The sequence below is a fragment of the Lepisma saccharinum genome, chromosome 26 (genome assembly GCF_977018435.1).
Source record: "Lepisma saccharinum chromosome 26, izLepSacc3.1, whole genome shotgun sequence".
NCBI classification, from domain to species: domain Eukaryota; kingdom Metazoa; phylum Arthropoda; class Insecta; order Zygentoma; family Lepismatidae; genus Lepisma; species Lepisma saccharinum.
This window is the reverse complement of record NC_139254.1, coordinates 46122087-46147386: the sequence shown is the minus strand read 5'-3', so window position 1 is coordinate 46147386 and position 25300 is coordinate 46122087. Positions and strand designations below refer to the sequence as shown.

At 39.7% G+C, this 25300-nt stretch overlaps 1 protein-coding gene across 1 annotated transcript in view; it reads right to left on the bottom strand.

The window, feature by feature from the left end:
- Nucleotides 1–25300, bottom strand: part of LOC145979561 (alpha-tocopherol transfer protein-like) — a 112063-nt gene that overhangs the window by 47460 nt on the left and 39303 nt on the right. Inside the window, exon 2 of the mRNA XM_083112534.1 lies at nucleotides 2460–2632. Coding sequence (XP_082968660.1) covers nucleotides 2460–2598 — 139 coding nt within the window. The 5' untranslated portion in view covers nucleotides 2599–2632. The remainder of the gene's footprint in view (nucleotides 1–2459; nucleotides 2633–25300) is intronic.

Below are 25300 nucleotides of genomic sequence, written 5' to 3'. Positions count from 1 at the left end.
GCACAATAGCCCTTGAGGGCCAGTCGTACTTACCGACTGCATTACACTTTCAATATTTGTAATTGCTCCGTATAGTTATAAGAATGGACAATAAATAATGCAAATATAAATCCAAGTGAAATCTTACTGCAAATAAATATATATTATTATTACAAATAATAATTAGAAACTAAGTCATAATTTATAAGAACAATAAATATAAAAATGATATTTTTTTCGGTGGGTGTATGAAATACAAATACCATAGCACCCCTCAATACGGAATATTGACGCAGTCTTTGCCTTGCAGCCAGTGATGTGCAGTAGACTATAAGTTTACGTCTACATGCGTTGTCTACACGTAATATTCGCGTAGATTACATTGGGTTGTAGTTTACATAGACTACGTAAACAATCTAAAGTGCATTAAAATTAAGTTTCAAGGGTTTCATGAAGGGAAAATGACATTTTCAACTATATTGGTTCCTAACAAAATTAAAAGAATCCTATTTACAAAAAAATTTCACTTCTCTTCTATTATCAACTATGGAAGAAGATAAATAGTATGCAAAAAACAACAACACATGGCAGTCGTGAGGCAAGAGTGGTCTTCTTTCCATAAAACACTAGAATATTTCCTATATTAGGTTCCTTCCTAGGTGAGAAATTGTTCGAATTTGGAAGAAAAAGTATGAAAAGTTATCTTTACACATCAGCAACTGATACGCAGTATAATTTTCTTTTAATTCCACGACACCCTTTGCTAAGTTATCACCTTTCGCCATGTTGTTAACATAGATTACGTACTCTACGTGTATAAAATAGTCTACGTGTAGAATGTAGACTATCGTTGTTTACGCGTAGAGGCACATCACTGCTTGCAGCATTATATCGCAATAAAACTGCTAAGAAAATCACATAACTCAATCATAAGAACCTGATGAAGGTATAGTATAATATCTCAGAAACTTTAGCAGTTGTGTATACATCGAGTATCATGTACTAATACTATTCTCACAATATGTCCAATGATATTAAAAAATCGTCACTGTTATAACATTTTGCTACGTATGAGGACACTATTGAAATGTTCCTTGCATCGTTTACGGATCATAGGAGCAAAAACGTAGACTTTCCAACTCGAAATAAAACCTTAATAAACTAATATTGGAGCATTCCATTCTCACGGGTGGGACACGCTAACTTCATTTTTTATACTAAAGTAACTATTCTACAGATAGTTATGCGACATTTGTCTTACAGTTTTGTGCAATTAAATATGAAACTTAACACTGTTGATTGAACACAACTACCCTTAAAATACTTTCCCAGCTTTATAGCTATAAGTGAACAATTTTGGGTCACGAGTGGGACAGACGAAACACTGCCTCTTCACTTAATAAGAGATTTATTTTAATTATATTAAATTGGTAAACGCTGTAAGTGTCACAATAATTCAAACACAGTTTTTGCCGTTAAACTGTTAAATGTGCCTTGCTTTATAATGTGGTAAACGTGAAAAGTGGTTGGTAGCCCTCTAAGTAGTTTAAAGGGCATGTAAAGAGGTCACTAGTGTGAACGTTCTTACGGGCTGAAGTGCGGAACGATGCAATTTTCCAACACTTTCGCTTTTGGCACTTACAACGTTTACCATTTTTAGTCCTCAATTGTCAAATGATGAAAAATAAATTATTTAAGACAAAGAGAGAACGTAATTGACCTTCGAATATTCTAGTGGAGTTGAGGGGGAAATGTAACAGTTGAATGAGAAATGTTTACTACATTTGTGTGTGTGTGTGTGGCGTGTGGCGTGTGGGACACAATACAAAATACAAGTAAAATAAAAGTTAAAATAAACAAACAATATGTGAAAAAGCTTCTACTTTCTACCTTTATTATGTATAATACAGTAAAACCTCGTTAATCCGAACCCCTATAAGCCGGACTTCACTTACTCCGGACAGGCATAAGACAAAAAAAAGCAGAGTGCAAGGTTTTAAATGTGGCTAGAAGTCAACAAGAGAACTTCCCAAAGAAAAGGCAGTCAACCACTAATGAAGTTCTGTTTCCGCAGACTTTGTACTGTTCTGTATATTGTATTTAGGCCTATGCCCTTTAAATACACCATAATAAACGTGTTTCTTTTTGCTATAAACGGAGTTTTAATGCAGTTTCTACTGTTCTATTAGGTTATTTCAGTTAATCCGGACTTTTGTTAAGCCAGTGAACTTATCGCCCCATTAGTCCGGATTAACGATTTTTTACTGTACTTGATTTTTTTATGCAAAATACAATTTTAGATTGTTCACTCACAGGATAAGATAAAGTCACAGTCTTGCAATTAATTTTAAGAATTGAGGCTCAGGGACACTTTGACATGAAAGCCCCAATTATAAAACAATTGAGGAACTATTCAGAATAAAGAGTGAGCAATTTGGATGAATTGCTTTTGCTGTGAATATCTACGTGTTTATTCTTACCCATGTCGTGTGGCAAGTGGGGCTGCTTCTGCAACCAGTCCCCGAGATACTCCATGTCCTTCCGGATTTGTTCCGGGTCTTCTTTGAATAGACTCCGGAGGCGTGCCTCCTCTTTTTCATTAAACTCTGCGAAAAACATTGCTCCTTAAGTGAGAAACGCAATTGAATATTTCCTGAAAAACAAAGCAAAATGGTGATGCGATATTTATATTAGCTGAACAAACTACAGTCTCAAACCCAATTCATAATTGATTAACTTTTAAGAAGACACGTAATTATTGGCCAGTTGTGTTTCCAGGGTAGATGTCATGCTTCACCACCGGCAAAATATCTTCGACCTGAATTTATTTTACTAGACTACGAATTATTCATATCTTTCGAGTTATCTACTTGGCTTATATTTGAAAAAAGGTAGACTTTTGAAGACGGTAATCACTGTATTTCATATTTTTCAACATCATTTTCGAATTTTATAATATCATGTAATATTTGGAATTTTCTTGTAGTTGAAGTTACCATTATGACTCAATAAGAAAGAACAATTCAGTAAGTAAACTAAATATTATGCTATAGTAATGTGTTGTTTTCAGTGATACACAATAACTATTCCGGACCACATCACGGAATGACGCTTCGCTCGCATTTTTTTGTAAACTACCAGAGGGAAGTAAGTACAACTAAGTACTTCAAACAGTTGCTGCTACAACAGTTTGGTTTGGAGGAAAAGGAGCGCGCACGTTTACAGACAATTGATATAATTTTTGCTGTTGGTTTGTTATGGGGCGGATGAATTGATTATGTACTGTATTTAAATAATATATATATATATATACACACACACACACACACACACACACATACACATACGTATATAGATAGAGACACATATACTCAGCAATGCAATAAAACCAAAGCAGTGAGATAAAATGAGGTTCTTCTTTCCCGACTGAACTTTCAAGGCTTGTGCCTCCCTAATCAGAGGGTCTGTGCACTCCTACGGTTCTCTGTCTGCACAGACATGTCATTTTGATGACAGTTCGTGTGTTGTGAGCGCCGCGTTCACACGTATACCAAGTGCGTAACTATTTTTTACAGGCATATTTTATATCTGTGTGGACTGAATTCATGTTGTATCACTGTTATCTCTCTTGATTCTTCAGTAATTATTTTATTTGACTTATTACTGTCATTATTCCTGGCTGAAATGAACTTTGAAACCTGATTTTCGTTACGAATGAAGAAAGGCAGTTCCGAGCATTGCTTGCTGAACCGAGTGATTACAAAAAGAGAAGATGTGGCCAGGTTGTTTGATTGTCAGGTCACAGATGATAATGTTGTTGAGGAGTTATTGAAAATGGTAGCAACGCGGATCAAACTCCTTGTAAGGATGAGACTATTTTTACGTGTTCTTTTCCCTCAATATACTGGGCAAGATGAAACTACGAAGTAGAATGTACATCTCTCTCTTTAACACGTGAATAATATTTAATTTATTCCTAATCTTGTGCAAATTATATCAAAAGTATATTCCAAATAGAATTACAAAAAATGTTATTTTCCATAATAAATAAATGTATCTCACATTAGGTAATCAGTAATATTGGAATAAAGGATCATGTTGTCATTATGTAATAAATAAGAGAAATTTTAACATGTAAGTGATGTTAGGCAATATATATTTATAAACTATTTTTAATGTGATAAATGTAAAACGATATTCTAAAAAGTGCCAAAAAAAACACGAAATTCAAACGTGCGCGCCACGCTCACACGCAGTGGCGTACGCAAAGGAGGAGGGTACGGGGTTTAAACTTGTGAAATATTATGGAAAATGCTGTGGAAAAAAATCAAAATGGCCAATTTATCACAATCAAAGATCTGTGACAATACTATTAGTATTACTACTACTACTACTACTAATAATAATAATTTGAATTATTATTTCTATGCAGCACGGAGAAAAGCACTGCATTCCAAACACACGCGTCTTTCAGAGTGAATGCCTTGAAAATAAACACGACTTCTTGAAAATAAAAATGATTTAAAAGAGGAAAAAGTTGTTTTGTATCTCAGTTGTAACAATGTTCAATACACTGGTATACGCAAGATTGTTTTTTTCGGGAGGGGCTGGAATAGTAAATGTGGATAGTACATGACTTCGATTTGGAGGGCAGGGTGCGTAATAAAATATTTCGTAAATTTGGAGCTTTTGAGTCTATTAAAATTGTTTTCAAAATGGTAATCGGGACTCACTTTAAAAGAGGTTTCGCATTTACATATTTTGATTTTTTAAAGTTCTTAATGGATTTTATCTGAAAATTCTGATTTTCTCAAAATTTGGATAGGGGCTGTAACCCCATCAACCACCCCTCTACGTAAGCCAGTGTTCAATGAACATGTTTTGTGTGTGTGTGTGTGTGTGAACAATGAGAATTAACTAAAGAAAGTTCTTGGTTCGTTGTAAGCGGCTAATGTATAGACAAAGGCTAGGTGGACAATAATGCAAGTAGTGTATATTAGGCGTTTCAACGCAGTACTTAGTAGGTATTGTCTTTTTTTATCAATTGAATATCACTTTTTGACATATTTTGACAATTTTTTGTCGATGTTTTAGCGTTTGACGATTTTTCAGTGCAATTTTCACCGCATCTCATTTTTTTTTTACTCGTACTTGGTAGGTATATTATGATCTTACGTGATACAACTTAACCTATCCTTTTTTTACGATTATTTAATTTTTTTACGATCCTAAGTGATATAACTTAACCTATCATTTTTTTTATTTATGCACTGTTTGAACGTCATCATTTGAGGATCATATTTTGTAGGTATTTTTTTTTTATCAATCGAATATAAGTTTTTGACATATTTTGACAATTTTTTGTCGATGTTATAGCGTTTAGCGATGTTTTAGTACAAATTTTCACTGCACTCATTTTTTCCATTTATACTTGGTAGGTATATTATGATCTTACGTGATACAACTTAACCTATCCTTTTTTTACGATTTTTTAATTTTTTTTACGATCCTAAGTGATATAACTTAACCTATTATTTTTTTATTTACGCACCGAACTAACCTACAAGGGACTCTGTTTGTTTTAATATTTTAGTATTATAAGGTTTTCACAAATTTTATATAACCTAAAATGTGTTGGATGTTGATTTTTAGTATGTGGCAATTTTTTATGAATTTTAAAACTGTTCCGTCACCCTCTCGTTCTTCACGTCGTAGGCGAAGGACTTCTCTGCAATCAGGATGACGCTGCATAGGGTATCCTCGGGCAAGGCATCGTGGAACTCGCAAACACCCACTCTACAAAAATTCTACTATATGATCTTTTACTGGCTAAGCTAACCTACAAATAGGAATTGGCAGCACTGACTTATAAACCCACTGGGTCTTCTTGGCATGTTTTTTCATGATGTGTTGCCAGGCTATTGAGCATCTTGGCGTATACAATGTATATATTTTGAGAGGGGGGTTATAGTTTTTTATGCTGTACGAATACTAAAAACTTGACAGTGACAACCAACAGAGTAAATAAACCTACATGCAGAAACTAACAACACTAGTTTCTGACAGTGAATTTGAAATAAAATATTAAACAAAATACATGAGTAAGCACTGTGATTACAAATAGTACCAGTGTTATGCCCCCAACTCCAACTGGGCAACTGGGGGAAATAATTGTACAACAATTTGTACCTAATTGTACAACAACTTGTACCTAATTGTACAACATATACACAGACATAAAAGAGAGAGCCTTCCCGTAACTTACTTCATGCACAATTTATATGATTTTATAACTGTGAAAAGAAAGCATATGTGTTCTGTATGCACACATTCATTCTTATTTTTCGAAGTTGAATGGAAGCACATGTTTTTACGCTCTCGTAAAACTGACCTTGCCCCAGTGATTTTAAATTGCTTCCATCCGCTTTTTTTTTCTGTGTTATTTCCGCATGCACGCAACATTCGCTTTCAATAGATAGAAGGAGCGTTAGTTTAGCAGGTTTTGAGTTTACAATTTATTAAATTAAACAATAATTTATGTAAGAATATACTTGTACTTACCGAACACAAAATAATAAAAGCACATGTGAATGTTTGCGTGTGTTCATGTTATATGACGACTGAGTAAAAAATAATGTTGACTCCCCGAAAGATAAAAGTTCCCGGTTCGACATCAGATGCATGCAAATTTTATGTTTTGCTCTCCAAAATCTTGATTTTTATGTTTGTGCTATTTGTCATACAGTAGAGGAGAAGAGGGGAGAGGGGAGGGGAGGGGGTACTATTAGCGCCATCTATTAGCAAACAATAGAAATAAAAAGTAGGGTCAAACTTTTTCAACACCCAAAAATTTTAAACGTCCTCGCGTAGTAATACGATCTAGCTGAAGATGTTTGAAGGAGTACTCTTAGTCGACGAAGCTAATTGCTAGGGCCCATATATTGCTAAAATGTTCTTTAATTTACATATTTCTCATACCGCCATATGTTGTTCTAGTTGACTTCTTCCAAAAAAATGCTAATTAGCGAGAGTTAATTAAGCAAGGCAAGTAAAAGAAGCAAATAGGACAATATGTGGTGGCGTGAAAATATGTAAAAATTCGATAAAATTCGAATTAAAATTGGAGGATATTTTGTATTTTTTTCCTATAATATACAAAACATTTACCGTACATAATTTTTTCTATTTACAACAGTATAAAATAAGAGGAATGTGTGACAATATCCATATTAATTAGGAAAGTATTTTGTATGCTAGGTTAGCTAATTGTGTCTTCTACAGCTTTACTGTATAGAGGAAAGATGGAAAAAAGAGAGCTCTACAAAAACTAACGCTCTTAACAATATTGAACGCCCGTGAAAATTACATATAAATAAGGTATAAGCGTATTATCTGTTTTCATGTCAGATTTTCCCGACCTGTGAGCTGTAGTGTTTAGGCGACAAGCGACGCGCTCAAATATAATACTGTTGACAATATTGTACGCCCCGTGAAAATTACATATAAATAAGGTATAAGCGTATTATCTGCTTTCATGTCAGATTTTCCCGACCTGTGAGCTGTAGTGTTTAGGTGACAAGCGACGCGCTCAAATATAATACTGTTGACAATATTGTACGCCCCGTGAAAATTATATATAAATAAGGTATAAGCGTATTATCTGTTTTCATGTCAGATTTTCCCGACCTGTGAGCTGTAGTGTTTAGGTGACAAGCGGCTCGCTCAAATATAATACCGTTGACAATATTGTACGCCCCGTGAAAATTATATATAAATAAGGTATAAGCGTATTATCTGCTTTCATGTCAGATTTTCCCGACCTGTGAGCTGTAGTGTTTAGGCGACAAGCGGCTCGCTCAAATATAATACCGCTGACAATATTGTACGCCCCGTGAAAATTATATATAAATAAGGATAAGCGTATTATCTGCTTTCATGTCAGATTTTCCCGACCTGTGAGCTGTAGTGTTTAGGCAACAAGCGGCTCGCTCAAATATAATACCGTTGACAATATACTGTACGTATATTGTATTGTATAGGAGACTAGAAGCATATAATTTGGCGAAAAAAAAAAAAAACCAAAGTAAGGTCATAGAAAATAGTTAAAAAAAGTGAGCAATTATATTTTGCATTGCACAGCATTTGGTATTAAATAACATACCCCCAAAAAATCTCTGCATTATGCGTTCTGAAAAAAATTGCCCTACGTGCCAAATTACTGTGTCAAGTAAAAATTTTCAAAAGGCACTGTCGTACTTGTGTGCCGGGAAAGCGAATATGTGCGACCAAACTGTGCTCTAAGTGTGGAAACAATTTTTCTATTGACTACTTCAAGCGACACCAGCTTACTTGCAAGAGCACTGGAACATCACTACCGCAACCTTCCAAGCGAAAGGTAGAAGTAACCTCCCTCGATGCATCGCCACCTACCAAATGCGTCAAGCTGACGAAGAAAGCAGACCGAATTGCGTTTGAGCATTTATTAGAAGACTTTAACATAACATCAGACAGCTTCTGCGATGTGCGTAGTTTTCTGGAGAGCGAGCGAGCTAAGATAATATCCATCCTCAACGATGCATTGGCTACATACTCCACTAAATTCTATGCCGTGCTATGCTGCAAGTATAAGAAACCGTCTGATGAAATACCGGTCTTTTTTCACAATGGCTCGGGATATGATTTCCATCACTTGGTTACACATCTAGGGTACGACAATGCGAGAATCAATGTCCTGGCGCAGAACGAGGAGCGTTATATTAGCATCAGCAAGTGGGTGCCGATCCCCAACTCAAGCAACAGCATCGAGCTTCGGTTCCTCGACTCTCTGAGGTTCCTCCAGGCAAGCCTCGATGCTCTTGCTGGGAAGCTCAGAGACGACCAACTAGCCATTACTACATCAAGTTTCCCGAACTTAGATGTCGCACTCATCAGACGTAAAGGGGTCTACCCCTACGAATACGTCACAGACCCTTCCAAGTTCGAAGAAGAGTTGCTGCCTCCCCAGGATAAGTTCTACAGCCAGTTGAGAGGTTCAGGTATTACCGACGAGGAGTACAAGCATGCTCAGTCTATGTGGGTCGAGTTGGGTTGCCGAACTTTCGGTGATTACCACGATGCATACCTGAAGCTTGATGTGACGCTTCTAGCATGTGCGACGTTTGTTGTGGTGGGATCATTGGGGGAAATGTGATTCTCCCAATATGTCATCTGACTTACTAGCATATGCGATACGAAGAACAGGTGTGTATGTGGCTTACTAGGATTAGGCTCATGGTAATGAGGTCCTAGTAGCTGAAACGTTGTCGGGGTATTTTGCAATTTTTTTTCAAATATGAACACGTTAAACTGGACTGTCTCGGATTTTGAGTTTTGTATTCGCCCCCGAGAAAATTCTATATAAAATAACATACCTGAAAATTATATTCACAGTAGATTCATTTTTTGAGTTTTGTAATTACCCCAAGAAATTCTATATAAAATAACATACCTGAAAATTGTATTTACAGTAGATTGAATTCTTGAGTTTTTGTATTCGCACACAAGAAATTCTATATAAATAACATACCTGAAATTCTATTTACAGTAGATTGAATTTTTGAGTTTTGTAATCACTCCAAGAAATTCTATATAAAATAACATACCTGAAAATTGTGTCGCTATATACTAGACTTTTTGATTTCTGTGATTTTGGAGAAAGCAATGGCATCCACCACCAGTTTCAATCGTAAAAATGATAAAACTGAATGTGTTACTTGTGGGAAGCTATTCTCAAGGAACAATTTATCGGTACACAGGGCAAGATGTAGCAAAACAGGTTCGAGAATTAATCGTTCGTTACCTTCTAAGCCCTGTGCTCGATGCGGAAAAATAATCAGCATTGCAAATTTTAGTAAACATCTCAAAATTTGCAAACCATCGACCTGACAAGCATCGAAAAGGAAAATCGATAATTCAGAAACGGAAGCTTCCACTTCCAAGCAAATTAAATTATCCAATGAACGCAAACCAATTAGATCTGCATTCAACGACCAACTCCAGGATTTCTCATTTAAGTCAGAACCAGGCCGTGACATCCTTAGTTTCTTGGACGAAACAAAAACATCTGTACTAAATATTTTAAAAGATAAACTTGAAAACAACTCTATAAAAGTATACGTTGTTCTGTTTTCCGAATACGAGAAAGTTGATGGCACAACGAGTATTTTTTATCATCGTACAAAAAACCAGACTCTTTATTTTGCTGACGTCGAAAATTTAGACAACTTCTATTATAAAGTTTCCAACGAGCTGGTTAAGAAACATGACGATTTCGAGGCTAAAGGGTCGGGATGGTCTCTGTGTGGAAGTCCTCACACGTTAACTGTTTACGTGAACCGATTCTCGCCTCTTCGCGCATCCAGCTACGTTCCTCTTCCACCGAACATTCAACACAAGAGGGCTGTGTTAAATATACAGAACAGCGATAACAAGTGTTTTCTCTGGTGTATATTGGCTGCACTGCATCCTGTTCATTGGTCAAATCATCCAGAACAGGTTTCTAATTACAAACAATACGAGTCCGAGTTTGAAAGTGTAATGTCTGGCATCGAATACCCGGTGACATTGTCGGATATAACAAAGTTCGAAAATCGTGCCGGAAAACGCATCGCTATTAATGTATATTCCTTCACGTCAGATAAATATCTCGTGCATCCCGTCAGGATAAGCGATATCGACGATGACGATGCTCGTGTGATTAATCTCCTTCTAATTTCAAACGAGGATGTTCATCACTACACGCTAATTCGTTCACTATCACGTTTGGTCAAAAGTCAAACTACCAAGCATGAACATTGCATCGAAGTTTGTCCGAGATGCCTAACCACGTTCGACGATCAAAAACAACTCGATTATCGAAAATACACCGGACGTCAAATTGCTATCGAGAAACTTGCCGAACATAAAATTTACTGCGGCGACAACAGACCGGCTAGAATGTTGATGCCCGAAACGAACGAAGTCGAAGAATTCAAAATGCACAAGGCATTGTTGGAACATCCTGCAATCATCGTCGCAGATTTCGAGGCGTTCCTCAAACCACTCTCCTACTGCGAACCGGATCCCGAACTTTCCTCCACAACGCCGTACCAGCTTCATCAACCTAATAGTTTCGGCTATGTTGTTGTGCGACGTGATAAAATAAATGAAGCATATATATACCGCGGGCCAAATGTAATCGAACACTTCCTGGAAAAAATGGTGGAGGAGGTTGAGGTAATTGGTAGCGTACTGCTTACATCAAAACCGATGGCACCTTTAACTGAAAATGAACTTCAAAATTACAATTCCACTGAGGTGTGTCCGGTATGTGATCAAAGTTTCACTGATGAGAACAAAAAAATATTCCACCACGATCATTTCAGCGGAAACTACATAGGTGGAATTTGCAACACGTGCAATCTTAAAATCCAGAAACCTAAATTCATCCCCATATTCTTTCACAACGGAAGCGGATATGATTTTCACCACCTTGTGAGACATCTTGGCTACGATCCGAAACGTATAGGTGTCTTGGCCGAGAATGAAGAACGCTACATTAGTCTCAGCAAGCAAGTGTCGATTCCGGGAACGAAAAATACAATCGAGATGCGCTTCCTGGATTCGTATAGATTTCTCTCTGCAAGTCTGGATGCTTTAGCGAACAAACTCACCGACGATCAATTTAAAATAACTAGAGCTAGTTTTCCCAACGTAGACATAGAACTCGTTAGACGTAAAGGGATTTATCCTTACGAATATGTCAGTGATGGTTCTAAATTTAACGACGACGCTCTTCCACTTCCAAGAGAATTTTACAGCAGACTCAGAGAGAAAGGAATCACGGACGAAGAATACCAACACGCGCAACTCATGTGGGAGAAATTAGAATGTAGGACACTCGGAGACTACCACGATGCCTACTTAAAATTAGACGTGACGATACTCGCGGATGTTTTTCAAGCGTTCAGGAAAACGGCAACGAATATTTACAAATTAGATCCAGCGTATTTCTACAGTCTACCGGGATTAGCGTGGTCGGCAATGTTATTCCAGACAAAGGTCAAGCTGGAACTGATATCGGACGTTGACATGTTGCTATTCATCGAAAGAGGGATACGGGGTGGAATGGTGCAATGCGTACAGAGACATGCAAAAGCTAATAACGTACACATGAAAGAAGATTACGATTCAAATCGTGCAACGACTTACATCTTCTACGCCGACGTTAATAATCTCTACGGACATGCCATGGTTCAGAAACTTCCTTACGGGGGATTCGAATGGATAGATCCCACTTCGATAGACATTATTCATTTCGACGATAGCAAGTGTGGTTTCTTCGCAGAGGTAGATCTCCAATTCTCCGACCACCAGCACGACACGTTTTCGGATTTGCCTCCGACTCCCGAAATCAAATGTCCACCCGACTCGGTTCAAGACAAGCTTTTGTTAACATTGGACCCTAAACAGAGATACGTCGTCCACTACAAGAATCTCCGGTTTTTGATTGGGAAGGGTGTTCAGATAGTAAATGTTAGAAGAATACTAAAGTTTAAACATTCCACGTGGTTAAGACCTTACATAGAAACTAACACACAACATAGAACAGCTGCCACTTCCGATTTAGACAAGGATTTTTTTAAATTAATGAACAATGCGGTGTACGGAAAGACCATGGAGAATGTTAGAAAGCACGTAGACGTGAAATTAATTTCCGATAAGAATAAATGTCGGAAGTGGATAGCCGATCCTAGATTCAAGTCGAGAAAAATTTACAACGAGAATTTAGCACTTTTCAATCTACATATAAAATTGATGAAATTCAGAAAACCAATTTACGTTGGCGCAACGGTTCTCGACTTGTCGAAACTTTACATGTTCGAATTTCATTACGACGTGATGAAACCCTTTTACAATGATAAAATATCACTTTTGTACACGGACACCGACAGCTTCATTTACAGCATACAAACACCCAACCTATACGAATACATAAAAAATCCTTCCATGCTTGAGTATTTCGATACTTCTGCGTACCCTCAACCCAACAGATTTGGAATTCCATCCCTCAACAAAAAAGTCCTAGGTAAACTGAAAGATGAATGTAACGGTGATATTATTGTCGAGTTCGCGGGTTTGCGTTCGAAGATGTATGCCATGAGAACAGAGAGTAGCGTCACGAAGAAAGCAAAAGGTGTGGGCAAAAATACGGTGGAGAACAAACTCACCTTCCACGATTACATCGATTGCCTTTACTCACAATCGACGATACTAAGCATAGAACAAAGAATCCAAAGTGTAGACCACGTGATTACAACAAACAAAGTTAGGAAAGTAGCATTAGATCCGCATGACGATAAAAGATGTATTTTGTCTTGTGGAATCCACACGTTGCCTTGGGGACACTATCGTTTAGAAATTAGTAAAAATTGTAGGCAATGCAAATGAAAAAAAATAAACTTAAATAACTATAACTAAAATAAAAAAAATTAACTATCTCACATACACAATAAATAACTAGCAAGGACAATGAATCACTTTGGTTTCCGAAAGCAAACAATGGAGACTGTACACCGCACGGCAGATCATGAATTTCTACCTTCCATGTTATCTAAACTCAACGGTCTGTTGATCAATCAATTTTCGGAACGCTGCTCTTCTTGCTGGAACAGTGACGATTTCGGATTCGCGACGATCGACGTGACGAGAAAACCCAACGACGGAAAATACAGAAACAAAATCAACGACTTTCTAAACGTTGCAACGTTGTGAGAATAAATAACCAGCATGCCTATGAATTTGTTCGGTTTCAAAAAACAGATCATTATGGAAACCATACCAGATCATGAAGTCTTACCTTCCGTGTTACCTAAACTCAACGGTCTGTTGATCATTCACCTCAACAGCATTTGGACGAAACTGAATGACGATGTGGGCAAGATGTTTTATGTTTTTAATAACAATTTACACTTCTACGAAATTCCGATCGACGGGAAACTTCAAATCACCGTGAATCCGGAAAACGCAGGCGAAATCAAAATTTCTACCGGCAAGAACATTTTTCGAATCAAGCACGACAAGATGCTTTCTAACATTACGTACGATGTGTCTGCAGGAGATTACCTGTACGTGGAACTCCTCGGAGATTACGACAAACTTATTCCTCTTTTTGTAGAATTACGAATCGTCTATCCTATTATAAATAACCGTTAACCAAAAATGCCTAACGACATTTTCGGCAACACCAAGCGTGTAGACCACGCAGAAGAGATTCTCATGTTGGATATTCGAGTTAAGAAGTTAAGGACCGATTTGATCGCTTTGCAGGAAACCTTAAACAAAAGTTTAGAGTCGGAAATCGCTACGCTCCAAACGCAATGTCTCGACACGATTCTGAAAATCGATTCCGAACTGAAAACGCTCATAAAAAATTATGTCGACGTACCTTCTTACGACAACGTTCAAAATATACAGTTGAGCGTGGATTCGCTTCAAAATGATTTGGCCAAATTACAGCAATTTCAATCGAAAAATGAAGATTTGGAAAAATTGAAACTCGAAATCGAAGAACGAACTTCCGCAATCGAAAAGAATTTCTCTGAACTTCAAACCGTCGTGAACGATATTGATGTAGAACGCTTGCACGTCGTCGTTTCCAAATTACAAGAAGAATTCACCAGCACGTTGGAAGAAATTAAATCCAAGTTGCAGACTTTGGAAGATACAATGACAAACCTACCATCGTCGGACGAACTGCAGGTCATCGGTAAAAGCGTCGCGAACATAAAAATTCAATTGGAGGCCTATCGAGATTTCGAACACATTCAAACCACCATCGCTACGCTTCAGGCGTCCTTAGAATTGATCAACGAAGAAATTAAAAATATTCACGCTGAAGCGAGAGCGTTGACGAGCATTCAAGACACGTTGAGCACGGTTCAGCAGAAGATCGAATATTTAGAAAATTTGAACGTCGAATCCAATCTCGCTCATTTTCATCACGTACTCGACAACATACAGGGTGACTTGGAATCGTTACGGACGAGCGTACCTTCGAGCGAAGATTTGGAAAAATTGAAAACGGCGGTGACGGCACTATCCGATTCGAGCGACATCAAAAGTTCATTGAGCGATCTCGAGAGTAAAGTGGCCAATCTCCCCACCTCCAAAGAATTGCACGCTTTGAAAAGAAACATATCTCGAATGCTAAAACGACTAGAAACGGAAACGGCGAACGTGGAACAGATTCGAGACGAAATTAGTTCGCTGGTGTCGACGCTGCCCACTTCGCAGAGCGTCGCCGACCTTCACACGCAGTTTACAGAGATGCGAAGCATCGTGAACGATCTTACCGAGAAGAGCTCGAAATTGAATCAAGTCGAGAACCTTCAGAACATTGTCGTCAACATCAGAGATCAAGTTGGAGTGCTGGAATCCACGCAGGAATCGACGCTGGCTTCTTTCGGTACCAAGTTGCAAGAACTCAACGAAAACTACAAGCAGTTGAACGTGGAAGTGAAAATCAAACCGTCGTTTTCTGCCGTAACGGATACCATAGTCGAGCATTTGCTGCCCATCGAAAATAAACTCGGACAAGTTCACAGTAATCTGCTCGGCGTCGACACTAAATTCGCTAAACTGCATTCTCTGCAAGCCATCGAAATCAACAGCGTACCCAATCAACAAAGAATCTCCACGTTCGTCGAAGGTAACAAACTGTACATGTTGCATCCTTATCATCCGTACTAAAAGTTTCTCCTCGATGGCACGATTCAGATAAACGAATTTTCGTACTGGTCTCACGGTAGAAAAACTAGCGTTCCCACCATGACTTTGATATCGAATCGTGGTGTCCAGAAAGCAGGAAACATTCCTCTGGCACGTTGGAACGAAACGCGCAACATATATGAAATACACGAAGACGAAGATCTCACCGTTTTCGACGTGAGTGCCGGCGATAAGCTGATCATTCAAAACACGAGCGAAGTGCCACCCTCTTTGAATCCCATCACGCTTGTGCTTCTCTTGAAACGTAATCTCTAAAAAAAATGTCTAGGCAAGCCATCGTCGAAGAATTGCATAAACCTGCACGCCGTAACTACGAACGTTTGGCTGTGGTAACCAAGGGCATCGACGACCTCTGGCAAAGTGACCTCGTGGAGATGAGTAGCGGCAATTTGAAAAACGTACATAAATTGAACAAGGGCAACAAGTACCTTCTCACCGTCATAGACACGTTTTCGAAATTCGCATGGGCTCTACCTTTGAAGGCGAAAACGGGAACATGCGTCACGGAAGCATTCAAATTAATTTTTCGCGAAAGCGGTGGCAGACAACCACGGTTTCTGCAAACGGACAACGGTAAAGAATTTTACAACGCCGTATTCCAAAAGTTTATTCAAAAACACAAGATTCGACATTATTCGAGCTTCAGTCACATCAAAGCCAGCATCGTGGAAAGATTCAATCGAACCTTGAAAACACACATGTGGAAACGATTCACGCTTCTGGGAAATTACAAATGGGTCGACATCCTGCCGGAACTCGTCGACACCTATAATGATACAGTACACAGAACAATAGGCATGAAGCCAGCTGACGTTACGAAATCTGACGAGCAGCGTTTAATTTCTACAGTTTACTGTCCAAAGTACACACCCACGACAAAAAAAGCTAAATACAAAATTGGAGACCAGGTGAGGATCAGCAAATTCAAACGCACCTTCGAGAAGGGGTTCACAAAAAATTGGAGCACGGAACTTTTTACGGTGGTTCGAGTTCTACCTGGAAACCGACACACGTATATAATAAAAGATAGTAGCGGCGAGATTTTGAAAGGAAGATTTTACGAAGAGGAACTCTCTAAAACGAAACACCCCGACACGTACCTCATCGAGAAAGTATTGCGTAGGAAAGGTGACAAACTGTTTGTCAAATGGCTGGGACTTCCGGAAAAAAGTTGGATCGACGCGGACGAAGTGATCTTGTGAGTACGTGGAACGTGGTGAAGCGTCTACCGGATCCGGAAAGTCAAACGAAGAAAAAGAACGGCGAGTTGCTTCCCGACAGCATCCGCTGTCTGATCGTAGGTCCTTCGGGGTGTGGGAAAACGACACTGCTCGTGGACAATTTTCTCCTCGCACCGAATTGGTTAAATTGGAAGAACAGGCACCTGTACGTGTTCTCGAAAAGTTTGGAGCAATCCAAATACCAGCAACTGATGAAACTGTACGATGGTCTGGACATTGCAACGTTCGCCTCGGAAATAAAACCGCTCGACGATTGTCGTGAAAATTCAGTCGTTGTGTTCGACGACGCCATCCTGGAAAATCAAAATGAAATTCGCAACTTTTTCACGCAAGGTCGTCACAAAGGAATGGATTGTTTTTACCTAGCTCAAACGTTTTCCAAAATTCCAAAACAGTTAGTGCGCGACAACGCCAATTTCATATGTTTGTTTCGTCAAGATCACACCAACCTCAAGCACGCGTACGATGACTACGTAGGCGGAGACATGAACTACAATCAATTTTCGGAAGGCTGCTCTACTTGCTGGAACGGTGACGATTTCGGATTCGCGACGATCGACATGACGAGGAAACCCAACGACGGAAAATACAGAAACAAAATCAACGATTTTCTAAACGTTGCAACGTTGTGAGAAACGACGTATATAAATAACGTCATGACGAAACGAAAAATCGAAGACGAAAATCTCAAGCTTCGCGATTACCTCGCGAAACGCTTCAAAGGTTGGAAATCCGAGAATCGCGGATTCTACGAAGAGAAGAAACGTCAGGATCAACCCGTGATCGATGCCATCAGCAGTCTAGGTAAAGAAATTAAAAGTGTCACGGAACAAAATAAAAATTTGATCAATGAACTCGTACCGCTCGCAGCTAAAAGTTACGCCGTACCCACACCCATTTCGAGCATTCCTTCGACGCCGTTCGAACTGAAGGATGCACCGGCACGACGTCGAGCCATAGGCAGCACGTCGTCGTCTTCGGATAAAATCGAGTTGGGACCTTTGGCACGAGACTACCTGAGCACGGGGAAATTCGACAAGGATGAAGTGTTCGGATTGTATCCCAGCATGGAAACCAGCGAAGGCGGCGGTGTGGTGTGGAAGATTGGGAAATCGAAGGTGACCTTCGAAGGCAACGACATTAAAGTCAATTTAGGCGACAAGGATAGTTGGAACAGGTATCCGGGTACGGTGGGACTGTGGGAACTCGTCGCCAAAAAGCAGCCGAAAGATTACACCGACGAAGATTACCAAAGTTACAAGGAAATTCTGATCATGACGGATGCCTTGTACCAGAACAACGACGCCTCGCAGAATAGGGTGAAATCGAGCAGCGGCGAGAAGTACAGGAATCTCATCAAACCGATTTGGAACCAGGTCAAAACAGGCAGCGGCGTCAAACGCTACAACACGTTACCCAAAGAATTCGTTTGGGTGGACGACGTCAGGAAACTCGTGGACCGATTGTTGGTGATAGCCGGCGAAGAGAATGCAGGCAACCGTAATTTCTACAACGAGAAGGTTGGCATCGTGGACATGATCAGCACGAAACTTTCCAACTTCATCGTGAACGACGACAAGGGCATAGGTTACCTGATCAAAATCATCAACACGCTGCCTCCGAAATTTTGGAACGTGGCCGAAGGAAAGGGACTCGTGAACGACATCATCAACAAGTTACCTTTCGAGATGCATCTACCTGGCTACCAGTACTGCGGGCCGGGTACCAAACTCGAGAAAAGATTGGAGAGAGGAGACAAGGGTGTGAATCCGTTGGACGCCGCATGCAAAGATCACGACATCGCTTACAACACTACGCAGACGGATCTGGATGCACGTCACGAAGCAGACAGAAAATTAGAGCACGCAGCTTTCGAAAGGTTCGTGAGCAGAGACGCATCGCTGGGTGAACGGGTCGCCGCACTGGGTACCACCATCGCCATGAACACGAAACAAAAATTGGGGTGGGGTATATAAATAACATACCGTAAAAAAAACTTGATATATAAATAACACACATCGTAAAAAATAATCTTCGGTATATATAAATAACACACATCGTAAAAAAAAAAGCAATTAAATTTCTCTCTAACACTCTGACAACTGAAAAAATGAGCGATCTCCAAGCATTAAAACAAATGCTAAATTTGTCAGTCGAGTATGTAAAAATTCAGGAATTGGAAGTCGACAAACCTTACACGATAACTTCCGGTTCAATCGTTTCTACCCAGTATGGTCCCAAGGTACGTCTGTTGCTCAACGCACAATACAGTCTATTTTTACCAGATCGATACGCTAACATGTTATCCGACGAGAAGCTATCTATTTTAATCGAGAACAAAACTCGAATCGTGTACAAGGGGACAAAGGAACTTCTTGGCAAGAAAACGAAGCACGTAATAGAATTTGTGTAACGACTGCGAGGCCTTGAAAATATATAAATAACATACCGTAAAAAACTACACAAAAAAAATCTCAGAATATATATATAAATAACATACCGTGAAAATAACACATAGAGCATCAACATGAAGCCCAAGGGTGTCGTGTACCAGATACCATACTCCAATCTTAAAAATCTAGGTGCCCTCGATGGGTTACTCACCAAGAAACAACGCGAGAAGAAACGTTCTTGCTTGTCGAAAGGACATGGAATGAAATTGCTGCTCAGCACACCTCAATTGAAAAGATTGCAGCGTTCGCGGAAACAGCAAAAAATCGGAGGTTTCATATTCAGCATCCCGGCCATCCTGGCAGCATTGGGGGCCGTTGGAAGTTTGGCCGGCGGAAGTGCCGCCATCGCGAAAACCGTCATCGACTCGAAGAAGAACAAGGCGGAATTGGAAGAACAGAAACGTCACAACCTGGCCATGGAGAAGAAAAAGGGGAAGGGCGTGATGAGAAAGTTTAAAAAAAAGAAACAGAAGCACTCACCAACCGAGACATTGAATCTCTGATCGAACCGTTACAAATCAAACACTTCAGAGGAGTTTTCATGTCCGACTCGTTACCTTCAACCGCTAAAAAAAAAGAATGCGGAGTAGTCAACTTGGACGGTCAAGAAAATCCTGGCACGCATTGGATATGTTACCACAAAAATGATGATAAAGCATTCGTTTTCGATTCTTTCGGAGGTGTTCCACCTACAAATTTAGTTCATTATCTGAAAACGAACAAAACCTCCATATACTACAACGACGAACGCATTCAAGATTTCGGAGACGTGAACTGCGGTCATCTCTGCCTCTCCGTGCTCGCGTTTCTCTCTAAAATAAATAACCCTACGATCGAGGATTTTCAGAAAGCATTGTGGAACCTCAAACAGCATCACTAGGATGGGCGTGTTCCATCTCACGAGCGAATCTTCAATCTTGAAACTCACGCTGCACGACGACATCGTCTATCCTAAATCCGTGGCTCTGCGTGCATTCTACAGCATGTACCTCATACCTAACGTCACCCAGCACAACAACAAAATTAGCGTCGGAAGCGAACACATCGTCGTCACGCCAGGCCAATACAATCTTTCCACTTTGCAAGCTCAATTACCCAAAGGCACATATCTTTCTCAAAATTCGGTCACGCACAGAGTGGAAATCCTATCCGCTACGGAGACCGTGGACCTGGGCACCATGGGAGAACTTTTAGGTTTCGAGAACAACACAAAACTCGAAGCTGGCATCAAGCACGTGGCAACCAACATTCCTAAATTCTTGGCCATAGAGACTCTGAACGTACACTGCAACGTGGCGGAAGGCATGATCACGAAATCTTCGGACGGATTATTAGGAAGTCACAAGCAGACGGGAATCATAGCCACTTTCAAACCAAGTTCCGAGTTCATGGAACCGATCATCTACACGCCCTCTTCGCCGATCTATTTTCCAGTATGTCGCAACCGCATAGACGACATAGAGTTGGTGGTGACGAACGAGAAAGGAGACGTGGTGGATTTCGCAGGTGCCACTACGACGGCCATCGTGGAGATCAACGTATAATAAATAACATACATAGTGAAAAAAAAATGGAGCAAATCGAAAGTTACGAATTGCAATCTTTCCCTCCCAACCGTCGCACGTTCGCCAATCTGAACGAGGCGAACAGGGAGATCGAATACGACGTGGACGTAGGCGACGGGTTCATTCATCCTCACAGAGCGGACCTCTACCTTCAATTCGACGTGGTGAAGAAAGAAAGCGGAGACGCGTTTCCCGCAGCAGCAAACTTGATACTCGTGGACAACTTCGTGCCTCACCTGTTCTCGCAGGTGGAGGTGAGGAAACACAACACCGTCATCGACAGAATAGATTATCCAGGCATCACGTCGACGGCAGTGGGAACGTTGAAATTATCCAAAACGGACGCAGCGTACTACCAGGCCGGGGGATTCGAAGCCGGGACCAAAATATCGACGAAAAGTCACACGGTGCTCTTTCCCATGCGTCTGCTGCCGGGTTTCTTCTCGGACTACAAGGAGATCATGTGGAAGGGAGGACTGCGCGTTACGTTTCGAAGAGCGGCCAACGACAACGACGCATTGATGCGATACGCTACTTTGGGTCCGGACGGCACCACGCCGATAGCCAACACTTTACCCGAAGCGGCGAAATGCGTCATCCGGAGCATGGAATTGAGAATGCCGGTGTTGGAATACGAAACGAACTACGCCCTCAAGTACAAAGCGGAGATCTTGAAAAGTCCGCAGGTGTTGATTCATTTTCACGGTTACCAGTGCGTGCAGAAGATGGCGTCGGGAAGTCACATGGAATTCGACGTGACGACGCAGTTCAACAACATACAGTTCGACATGCCAGATTTCGTCGTAGTGCTTTTTCAGACCGGGCGCGATAACAACCAGGAGAAAGATTCCAGCAAGTTCGACGACTGCAAAATCAAGAACGTTTATCTGAAGAATGGACGCAACGAAGTGTTCCCGCGCGAGAATTACAACCTCGACGTGACCAAAGACGATTACCTCAAACTTTACGAAGCTTACACGGCTTACAAACGCGTAACCGAGGGAAGCGTGGACATGTACTACACGCCCAGCGAATTCAAAGCCCGGAGACCCATGACCGTCATCAACACATCTAAGAGGAAGAAGGTTGTGGTCAACGATCGAACCAACATCAAGGTCGTCTGCGAGTTCCACGATGCCTTGCCCGAGGATACCCTATGCAGCGTCATCCTGATTGCAGAGAAGTCCTTCGCCTACGACGTGAAGAACGAGAGGGTGACGGAACAGTTTTAAAATTCATAAAAAATTGCCACATACTAAAAATCAACATCCAACACATTTTAGGTTATATAAAATTTGTGAAAACCTTATAATACTAAAATATTAAAACAAACAGAGTCCCTTGTAGGTTAGTTCGGTGCGTAAATAAAAAAATAATAGGTTAAGTTATATCACTTAGGATCGTAAAAAAAATTAAAAAATCGTAAAAAAAGGATAGGTTAAGTTGTATCACGTAAGATCATAATATACCTACCAAGTATAAATGGAAAAAATGAGTGCAGTGAAAATTTGTACTAAAACATCGCTAAACGCTATAACATCGACAAAAAATTGTCAAAATATGTCAAAAACTTATATTCGATTGATAAAAAAAAAATACCTACAAAATATGATCCTCAAATGATGACGTTCAAACAGTGCATAAATAAAAAAAATGATAGGTTAAGTTATATCACTTAGGATCGTAAAAAAATTAAATAATCGTAAAAAAAGGATAGGTTAAGTTGTATCACGTAAGATCATAATATACCTACCAAGTACGAGTAAAAAAAAAATGAGATGCGGTGAAAATTGCACTGAAAAATCGTCAAACGCTAAAACATCGACAAAAAATTGTCAAAATATGTCAAAAAGTGATATTCAATTGATAAAAAAAGACAATACCTACTAAGTACTGCGTTGAAACGCCTAATATACACTACTAATGCAGTCACCAGTCCGCCTTCCCATTGTTTACCGAGGTACGTTTGAATGTGTCTTTAAAATGTCTCAACTTGTTGACTAGACAATTATTCAAACAACAATAAGCTTAACTATTGCAAAATGTTTGTTGGTAAGATCAGCGAGACAATCCAGATGTGAATTATCGGGAACATTCATGCGGGGAAGAAGCTGGAAAAATTCCAACCAATTCCGGGAATCGAACCCAGATCTCCTACGTGGTTGTCAGACACTCTACCGACCACACCACCGCAGCTCCTTGGATGAGTTTCATACTTTGATTATTTCAATTTATTTTAATATATTTTCTTTTTTTTATTGATTTTTTCACACTTAAAATGTCTCACCTAGTTGACCAGACAATTATTTCGTAACAAAGAAACAAAAAAATGCTCCCAGAATTTGATGAAAATAGAATGACTAGAAAGTAATTTCGTTCTATTGCTTTCATAAATACAAATACTATATACATGTAGATCTCTATTACTTAATAGTCGTAGCGGTATTAGTAGTATTATTAGTAGTAATTCAGATAATTAATTATAAGTATTATTAATTAATTATGCCCATAATTATTTAATTAAAGTACAAAAAGACAATGGTAGTGCGAATTTGGAGAAAGATTTAGAAATAAACCAACCCCCCCACCTTGATAAAATCCTGCGTACGCTACTGCTCACACGTACATCAACGGAGGGTTACTCTGAAACACGTGTACCAATGGAGAGTTAATTTTGCATGCCGAAGTACGATTCAAAGCTCATCATTCAACTGTAATGAGGTGGATGCTGAAGACTTAAATGCATTTTTTTATGACTAAAGTTCTCTTTTGAATATTTTCGGACTTAGAAGAGATGATAACACCATTAAGCCTTGTTTCCATGATAACCAAAAACGCAATAAGCTGACGAAGACAGAAATTAATTGATTTTAAAACATAAACTAAACGTTACGTTTCAACCTTCTAGCAAGGTCTTCGTCAGACTCTGTACCAAATACAAATGAAATAAAGTACAAAATAAGGTGAATATATATACACACAAAATTCACTTCCCTCCAGACACAAGATTCTTACAAAGTTGTTTTTCTGGAACATTCCTTTCCAGGTGTTCCAGTAGGTGGCCTTCTCCTGTCAACTGTTGTTTCACCTGACAGGCGATTTAGATAAACATTTCCTTTCATCTGGAACGTGGTTGGACTCCTTATCTTACGCTCATTTTCCTTATCCTTTCTTTCTTCTATCCTTTTCCTTCTTCTCTCTTCCTTCGGTCTTGTCCTTTCCACTCTTTCTAACACCTTCTCCCATTCTTTGTTTATCTTCAGATCCCCATTTCAGTTCATTGTGTCTTCTTTCCCTTTTTTCTCTATTTTCTTGGCCTCCTCCCATTTTCTCACTAGTATCTCTCTCTTCTCCCTTCCTATCTGCTTAACCTCATCCCACTCTATGTCATGTCCTGTTTCTCTCGTGTGCCTAAATATGGTATTTCTCATTCTCTCTTAAGTCGTACATCATCCCTATGTTCTTTCAACACTGTTTTGTACCTTATTTTATTTGTATTTGGTTCAGAATCTGAAGAAGACATTGCTATTAGGTTGAAACGTAACGTTTAGTTTATGTTTTAAAATCAATTAAATGCTGCCTTGGTCAGCATATTGAGTTTTTGGTTAGAAGAGATATATAAACAGTAGGTGGAACCCAACGTTCTAGGCCTGTCCTTTGACCTACTTTTCGCCTTACGACATTTTACTATAAGGCTGTCTCCTCTTACGATATTTTTCTGTAAGGCGTAGTAGGTGGAACCGGCGATTCTAGAACGGTCCTTTGACCTACTTTTCGCGCGCAGTGTTGCCAACTCCTCACTCGAAAAAATCACCAAGGTTTTTGTTTTTGGGTCTAACCTAACCTAAAGCAAGGAACTGGCAACCTTGCTTGAGGTATTTTCTTGCAGTGTTGCCAACTCCTCACTCGAAAAAATCACCAAGGTTTTTTTTTCTTGGTCTAAGCTAACCTAAAGCAAGGAGCTGGCAACCTTGCTTGAGTCTTGCCTTACAGTGCATAAAGCAAGGTTGCCAACCCACTGCTACTTTTGCCATAGCCTTTTACAAGAAAAAAAGAGAGAGGGAAGAGTTAAACAACCGACAGCTTACCCACAGCCTTTTTTGCTCTAACCTAACCTAAAGCAAGGAGCTGGCAACTTTGCTTGTGCAATCAACCCCGGTTGACCGCCCTCAAATAAAAATCAGCGTTGCCAACTCCTCACTCGAAAAAAAATCACCAAGGTTTTTTTTGGTCTAACCTAACCTAAAGCAAGGAG